Consider the following 9,248-nt stretch of genomic DNA (forward strand, 5'->3'; position numbering starts at 1 on the left):
CAAAAAAAAAAAAAAAAAGAAAAGAAACAAAAAGAAAATGGAATCAGCAGAAGGTAGGGAGCAGGGATATTAATTCTTGTTTCTAATAATAATTCTGACTGATGTTTACAGAGCAGAGAAAGAAAGATTATATCTAAAAATATAAGCAAAGCTGTAAAAAGAAAACCAGGGGTCTTTTTAAAGGGTTGACTCAATTAGTTGGGCAAATTTAATTATGTGTGAAGTCATAACAAGTGTACGGAGGTTTTTTTTTGTTTGTTTTTTGTTTTTGAGACAGGGTCTTGCTCTGTCACACTGGCTGGAGTGCAGTGGTTTCATTGATCTTGGCTTATTGCAGCCTCGACCTCTCAGGCTCAAGCAATCTTCCCATCTCAGCCTCCAAAGTAGTTGGGACTACAGATGCTGCCACCATTGCTGGCTAGTTTTTTGATTTTTTTTTTTTTTTGTAGAGACTAGGTTTCACCATGTAGCCCAGGCTGGTCTCTAACTCCTGGGCTCAAGTGATCCTCCTTCCTCCTGCCTCAGCCTCTCAAAGTGCTGGGATTACAGGCGTGAGCTACCATGCCTGGCCTGTATCTTTTTCTTACTCCTCCATCTCAAGGCCTTCTCCTGCCCTCCTTACCCATTTCAGCAATGTTGCTTAATTACCTCCCAATGTGACATTCTACTTCCCCCTAAATATTCCTGGTTCAAGCCTTGGTCATTTCCATTTCCCATTGTTATCCCAACGTGGAATGTACCTCATTTCTGGCAATCTGTGCTTTTTACTTTCTTCCATGAAGCCTTTTCAGGTTAATTCCTTAATGATTTCTCCTTTTCTGTTCATCCCATGTTCAGTAATCCTCCCAATTTCACAGGACTGTTGAGACTAAATGAACTGATATCTGTAAAGTACTTAGCACAATGCCTGGCAAAGGTTAAGTATTCCACAAATTATAGCTATTAATACTATTCTGTTACTATTTTATTTTCTAACCACCCGGTACAGGACTTCACCCAAAACAGGAGGCTAGTGTAGATAGTTAGAATGCTCATTTTATGCCAACCTGAGTATAAACCACAGGGTTTACTTGATGGCAGAAACAGAACTATCTCTAGTGGGTTCATTTTTGGTCACCTCATTTTAAGACAATAGGTTAAACAGTAATAGTTTAACTTCCATAAATATTATATTCATTTCAGATCCTTGTAAATAATAAAATTCTGTGACATAGTTCTTAAAATGAAGTAAAGTCAGTATAAAAGCCATCAAGAGCCATTTCTGGCCAGGCACGGTGGCTCATGCCTGTAATCCCAGCACTTTGGGAGGTCAAGGCAGGTGGATCACTTGAGGTCAGGAGTTTGAGACCAGCCTGGCTAACATGGTGAAACCCTGTCTCTACTAAAAAATTAGCCAGGTGTGGTGGTGCGTGCCTGTAATCCCAGCTACTCGGGAGGCTGAGGCATGAGAATCACTTGAATCCGGGAGGCAGAGGTTGCAGTGAGCCGAGATCGAGCCGCTGCACTCCACTCCAGCCTGGGCAACAGAGCAAGACTCTGTCTCAGAAAAAAAAGAGTCAATTTTTAGATTTTCATTAGCAATCAATTTTTTTACCATTTTATTTGTATGTTTCTTAACAGAAAACTGTTTTGGGGAAATCAAGATCCTATTCGCCCTGTTTCCCAGGGTGCTTTGAAGGCTCAACTGACCAAAAGACTTGAGAACCTTGCCCAGCCCAAGCAAGTTTCCTGCCTCTATGTACCTAACAGGTTAGTGTCTGTGTGTTATCATGTTACTTTATCAGGAGGTTTTTTTGTTGTTGTTTTTTGTTTTTGAGATGGAATCTCAGACTGTCACCCAGGCTGGAGTGCAATGGCATGATCTTGGCTCACTGCAACCTCCACCTCCCAGGTTCACGTGATTCTCCTGCCTCAGCCTCCCAAGTAGCTGGGATTACAGTCACACACCACACCAGGCTAATTTTTTGTATTTTTAGTAGAGACAGGGTTTCACTATGTTGGCCAGACTGGTCTCGAACTCCTGACATTGTGATCTGTCTGCCCTGGCCTCCGAAAGTGCTGGGATTACAGGCGTGAGGCACTGCGCCCGGCCTTTATCCTGAGTTCTTAGGGAAAATGGACATAGAACTTTTATCTAAAAGCCACAAATTGTTCAACGTGCAGTCAAAATTCACTGAGAATTAGGGATTCTATATCTGTTTCCAATCTGATGCTACAAGTAAGCTTTTCCAGAGCAAAATCTAGTATTTAACTATTGCAGACTTGTAATCTATTATAATGCTTTGATTTATGAGGATTAAAAAAATAATAAAGTGAAGGTGTTATACAAGGATACTTCCAGAGTTAGGAAGACATCTCTTCAAGATATCTTTGAAGAATTCTACAGAAGCCATTATTTTTTCAAGTTAGGGTCTCCAATTTTAGAATGAAAGACATTGTAGAAGTTCAGGGGATACTGAAATCACCTGTTGTGACTCTTGCCGAGGACTGGTCACTTCCTTCTCTAAGTTCTCCTCCTCATGGCTTCAGTGATACTCTCTGCCCTGGCTGCCCTCCCATCTTCTTCACCTTGCCCTCTCAATATCCTTTGTGGGTTTCTGTTTCTTTGCCATTGTTGCCCACTGTCTTGTCCCTGGATGCTTTCTCTTCCTGCTCTAAACTCTTCCCAAAGGTGGAGTTGTCCTCATAGGAATTTTGCTTCCATTCTTGTGGTGGTGACCTCCAACTCCTGTTCCCAGCCTAAACCTCTCTCCTGTCTCAGAATTATTGACTTCCCCTGTAAGAAGGTGCTACAGGAATCTCCAACTCAACATGTTTGTATCTTTTTTTTTTTTTTTTTAATTGAGATGTTGTCTTGCTATGTTGCCCAGGCTGGTCTCGAACTCCTGGGCTTAAGCAGTCCTTCTTCCTTAGCCTTCCAAAGTGCTGGAATTACAGATGGGAGCCACTGTACCTGGCCAGCATATATGAAACTGAATTACTTTTTATTTTTTTGGAGACAGAGTCTTGCTCTGTTACCCAGGCTGGAGTGCAGTGGCCTGATCTCAGCTTACTGCAACCTCCACCTCCTGGGTTCAAGTAATTCTCTTGCCTCAGCCTCCCCAGTAGCTGGGATTACAGGTGTGAGCCACCATGCCCAGCTACTTTTTGTATTTTTAGTAGAGAGGGAGTCTTGCCATGTTGGCCAGGCTAGACTCAAACTCCTGGTTTCAAGTGAGCCACCCACCTGGGCCTCTCAAAGTACTGGGATTACACACATGAGCCATGGCGCCTTGCCAGACCTGCTTTTTAATCTAATGTTGAGGTGGATACTTGCTTCAGAATGATATTTACAGGCTACAATCATTGGTGTATTTGTTTACTTGTAAAAGTTTGTTCAAGAAGATGAATTCAATAATATTTTCAAATTTCTTAGTGAAGATCACTTCATTTTTTTTAACACAAGAATACCAGTTGTACATGATTAATTTTATCTTCTTTCTAGAAAATACAGAAATGATCTTTGCATGTTTGGTGACATTTTATCATTATGTTTGGTGGCATGTTACTATTAAATTTAATTCAGCAAATATTTTGCTACAACAGAATACCTGAGGCTGGGTAATTTACAAAGAGAACAGGTTTATTTAGCTCACGGTTCTATAAACAGAGAAGTATAAGAAGCATGGTGCTGGCATCTGCTGGGCTTCTGTTGAGGGCTTTTCATGCTACTTCATAACATGAAGAAGAAAGTCAAAGGGAAAGCAGACATGTGCAAAGAGGGAAAACTGAGGGGCATCTGGTTTCATAACAACCCATTCTCATGGGCACATTCCTGTCAAAACTAATCCCGGCTCAAGAGAGTGAGAACTCACTCACTACCGAGAATGGCACCAAACCATTCATGAAGCATCCGTCCCCATGACCCAACACCTCCCATTAGGCCTCAATTTCCAACACCACCACACTGGGAATCAAATGTCTTTTTCTTTTTTTTTTTTTTTTTTTGAGATGGAGTCTTGCTCTGTCACCCAGGCTGGAGTGCAGTGGCGCGATCTTGGCTCACTGCAACCTCCGCCTCCCGGGTTCAAGCAATTCTCCTGCCTCAGCCTCCCAAGTAGCTGGGATTACAGTCACACACCACACCAGGCTAATTTTTTGTATTTTTAGTAGAGATGGGGTTTCATCATGTTGGCCAGGCTGGTCTCGAACTCCTGACCTCAGGTAATCTGCTTGCCTCGGCCTCCCAAAGTGCTGGGATCACAGGCATGAGCCACCCCACCCGGCCTGGGAATTAAATTTCAGCATGAGCTTTGGTGGAGGCAAACAAACATATCCAAATTATAGCACAGGGGCAAAGGCAAGTAAGACACTATTACTGCTTTTAAGGAGTTTATCATCTATTATGGGGGATATACAAGGTCGATTAAAGTAATAACTAAGAAGCCTTTGGAGTTCAATAAAGAAGAGATTATATTTAGTTGGGAGGGATCAAGGAGGAGAAAAAAGCTGAATTTTTCCTTTCCCTAGTCTATCTTCCTAAAAGTAGCCTAAATTTTCTCATGATTTCTTCCAGAAAAAATAAATAAAATTATGCATATATGTATCTTTTGCCCTTTAAAAAAAAAAAAAAAAAAGCAAAAGGAATCTTTTGTGTGTGTGTATGTTTATATGTGGTTTCTTTCTGGTAAAATCCTTGATCTTCTCTCCTTTAAAATGTGTTCCCCAGACGTAAGCCATCAATATATTATCTTCACAAGCTGCCGTATTTGTGTACCATTAAATTATTTATTCAGTATTTGTATTTAAATGACATGTGTCTAGTACAACTCTTAAAATACCACTCATTCCCTCTAAATTCACTCAAGTGCTACCTAAAACCATTTGCAATACCATTTGCGGTATGTGTGCATCACATTTGCTTCATATTATTTTAGACTTTTCCCTTATATCTTTATTTTACTTAATTCTGTACTGTATAATAAGAATATATTTTAAAAGGCAACAAAAATCTACTGTAGGCTTACAACTCAGAGAACTAATTTTGTCATATTCTAGTCTGGTTTTTTTTTTTTACTATGGGTGTATTTACATATATAGCCTACTTAAAGAGTTAGAGATAATAAATATATAATTTATATAGTGCTTTTTGCACTTAAAAATCTTTCTAAACTTTTAAGGAAGAGTAGATAATTTATTAAGCAGGTAATTCTTCTATTGTTAGAGATACAGTATATTTCCAATTTTTATAGCATATGTAACATTGTTGTGAATGAACTTGTTCGTGCATGAAATTTTCATGAATTTTTAATTATATACATGGACTTGATTGCATGAGTTAATTACTGCATCTAAAGCTAAGAATGTTGTTAAGGCTTTTTTTTTTTCTTTTGGAGGCTGGAGTGCAGTGGTGTGATCTTGGCTCACTGCAACCTCTGCCTCCCGGGTTCAAGAGATTCTCCTGCCTCAGCCTCCTGAGAACTAGGACTACAGGCACACGCCACCATGCCTGGCTAATTTTTTTTCTTTTTTCTTTTTTTTTGTATTTTTAGTAGAGAGGGGGTTTCACCATGTTGGCCAGGCTGGTCTCGAACTTCTGACCTCATGAGATCTGCCTGCCTCGGCCTCCCAAAGTGCTGGGATTACAGGTGCAAGCCACCACGCCTGGCCTGCTGTTAAGGCTTTTGATGCTCGAATTTGCTTTTGGTGCTTGCTGGTTGGATGATTAAAGCTTTCTGCTAAGTTAGCTCTCTGAGGAAAGACTGTTGGGGGAGGGGAAGGAGACGGGTACAGGCAGTGAGGGAGTTTAAAGTAACAAGAAAAGGATGAAGATACTATTATTTACCTGAAGTCTGGTTTTAGATAAAATACTAGTTTAAGGTGGTCATTTCTCTATCTCTTTCAATATATAACTTTAACAAAAAGTTAACGAACTTTTTCTGGAAAGGGCCAGATAGTAAAGTTAGCCACACAGTCTTTGTTGCAACTACCCAGCTCTACCATTATAGCACCAGAGCATCCATAGACATTATGTACATTGAACATATACACATTGTATGTGATGCAATACAGCTTTAGAATTCTTGCATCTATGTCCATGAGGGATATCGGTTTGTAGTTTTCTTGTATTGTCCTTGTCTGGTTTTGGCATTATGGTAATGGTGTCCTCATAGAATCACTTGGAGAGTATATAGACTTGGTATTTATTGGTATTTATATAGTGGAATTCTCCAATGAAGTCATCTGGGCCTGGAGTATTTTGGTGAGGTGGTTTTTAAACTATAAATTTATTTTACAGATACAGGGCTATTCAGATGACCTATTTCTTTCTGAGTCAGCATTGGCAGTGTGTGTCTTTCAGATAATTTATTAATTTTGTTGAAGCCGCAATCTGTGGAATTTTTTTTTTTTTTTTTTTTTTTTTTTTGAGACGTAGTCTTGCTCTGTCACCCAGACTGGAGTGCAGTGGCATGATGTCTGCTCACTGCAATCTCCACCTCCCAGTCTCAGGCGAACCTCCCACCTCAGCCTCTGAAGTAGCTGGGACTACAGACATGGCACGCACTACCATGACCAGGCTAATTCTTCGTATTTTTAGTAGAGAGGGAGTTTCACCACGTTGATCTGGCTGGTCTTGAACTCCTGACCTCAAGTGATCCACCCACCTCAGCCTCCCAAAATGCTGGGATTACAAGCATGAGCCACTGCACCCAGCTCATTTATTAATTTCATCTGTTTTAAAATTTATTGGCATAAAGTTGTTCATATATTTTCTTACTTTTGATAGCTATGCAACCTCCTGTGATGATCCCCCCAACCCCTCGTTTCTGGTATTAGTAGGTTGTGCCTTCTCTCTTTTTTTGCTGACATTCTGGCTAGAGATCTATCCGTTTTTGGTTCCATTGATTTTCTCCATTATTTTACTGCTTTTTATTCATTGATTTCTCCTCTGATCTTTATTACTTCCTTTTTTCTGCTTACTTTTTATTTTATGTGCTTTTCTTTTTCTAGTTTCTTATGATGGAAACTGAGATTGTTGACTTGAGACCTTTCTTATTTTTTGTAATATAGTCATTAGTGGGGTGCATTTTCCTCTAAGTGTTGTTTTAGATGCATTCCACAAATGTTGATATATTGTGCCTTAATTTTCATTTAGTTGAAAATACTTTCTAATACCCTTTTTGATATCATGTTTCAGCCATGGATATCAGATGTATATTATTTAGTTTTCAAAACATATGGGGGATTTTCCAGATGTCTTCCTATTGATTTCTAATTTAATACCACTATGGCTAAAGAACATATTTTGCATTATTCTAGTCCCTTTGAAACTTCTTTTATGTCCCAGAATATGATCTATCTTGATAAATGTTTGATGTGCACTTGCAAAGAATGTGTATTTTGCTCTAATGGGTAAAGTGTTCTATAAATGTCACTTAAGCCAAGTTGGTTGGTAGTCTTGTCCAGGTTTTCTACACCCTTACTGATATTCTGTTTACTTACTTGTTCTATCAGTTATCATGATGGAATATTGAAATTTCTGACCATAATTGTGGATTTGTCTATTTCTCCTTGCAATTCTATTGGTTTTTACTTTATGTACTCTAAGCTCTGTTATTAAATGCATAAAACTTCAGAATTACAGTTGAGCATCCCTAATAAAAAAAAAAATCTGAAATCCAAAATGCTCCAAATCCAAAACATTTTCCATGTTGACATGACTGGAAAGTTACACACCTGACCTCGTGTGATGGGTCATGGTCAAAACACAAGCACACAACCCATAGTTTATTCATCATCCATAAGGGAAAGTAGACGCATTCCTCTTTCTGCACTCCCATGCAAGGACATCCATGAAAGTTAATCAAATGGTTCAGTGTATACAAACTTTGTTTCAGGTAGAAAATTATTTAAAATATTCTATAAAATTACCCTCAGGCTATATGTATTAGGTAGATTTGAAACATAAATGAATTTTGTGTTTAGACTTGGGACTCTTTCCAAGATATCTCATTATGCATTTACATATTTATTCCTCAATCCAAAAAATTAAAAATCTGAAACACTTCTAGTCCCCAGCATTTTGAATAAGGGATACAGTTAACCCCTTTATTATTACAAATTGACCCTTTTCATCATTGGTAACATATGTTTTACTCTGAAATCTACTTTGTCTGTTGTTAATACATCTATGGCAGCTTTCTTTTCATTATTGTTAGCATGACATATATTTTTTATCCATTTACTTTTAACCTATTTGTGTCTTTACATTACAAGTACATTTGTTATAGGCAAATGTTGTTTTTTTATCCAATCTGATAATCTCTGTTTTTAAATTGAGGTATTTAGATCATTTACATTTACTGTGATTACTAATATGTTCAGATTTAAAGCTACCAACTTGCTGTTGTTTTCTGTTTAGTCCGTCTTTCTTTCGTTCCCCTTTCCCCTCTTTGTTGCCTTCTTATGTATGTATGTATGTATGTATGTATGTATGTATGTATATATTCGAGATGGAGTTTTCCTTTTGTTGCTCAGGCTGGACTGTGGCACAGTCTCGGCTCACTGCAACCTTTGCCTTCCGGGTTTAAGCAATTCTCCTGCCTCGCCTCCTGAGTAGCTGGGATTACAGGTGCCCACAGGTGCCTGGCTAAATGTTGTATTTTTAGTAGAAACAGGGTTTCACCGTGTTGGCCAAGCTAGTCTTGAACTCCTGACCTCATGATCCACCTGCCTTGGCCTCCCAAGGTGCTGGGATTACAGGCATTAGCCACTGTGCCCGGCCTGTTGCCTTCTTTTAAATTAATTGATTTTTTATTATTCCAACTTATCTTCTTTGTTGGTTTATTCACTATAAATTTTTTTGTTCGTTTTTTAGTAGTTACTTTAGAACTTATAATGTACATCTTCAACTTATCACAGTCTATCTTTCTATCTTTAATTAATTAATTAATTTTTTATTATGCTTTAAGATCTAGGGTACATGTGCACAATGTGCAGGTTTGTTACACATGTATATATGTACCATGTTGGTGTGCTGCACCCATTAACTCGTCATTTACATTAGGTATATCTCCTAATGCTCTCTCTCCCCTCTCCCCTGACCCCACAACAGGCCCCAGTGTGTGATGTCCCTTTCCTGTATCCAAGTGTTCTCATTGTTCAATTGCCACCTATGAGTGAGAACATGTGGTGTTTGGTTTTCTGTTCTTGCGATAGTTTGCTGAGAATGATGGTTTCCAGCTGCATCCATGTCCCTACAAAGGACA

General features: G+C 38.8%; 1 protein-coding gene across 1 annotated transcript in view; it reads left to right on the forward strand.

Annotated features, from left to right (window-relative positions):
• The window catches only part of THEGL (theg spermatid protein-like), an 85,060-nt gene that overhangs the window by 42,101 nt on the left and 33,711 nt on the right, over nucleotides 1-9,248 (forward strand). The window contains exon 4 of the mRNA XM_011998458.1: nucleotides 1,621-1,749. Coding sequence (XP_011853848.1) covers nucleotides 1,621-1,749 — 129 coding nt within the window. The remainder of the gene's footprint in view (nucleotides 1-1,620; nucleotides 1,750-9,248) is intronic.

The sequence above is a fragment of the Mandrillus leucophaeus genome, unplaced genomic scaffold, assembly GCF_000951045.1.
Source record: "Mandrillus leucophaeus isolate KB7577 unplaced genomic scaffold, Mleu.le_1.0 Scaffold570, whole genome shotgun sequence".
NCBI lineage: Eukaryota > Metazoa > Chordata > Mammalia > Primates > Cercopithecidae > Mandrillus > Mandrillus leucophaeus.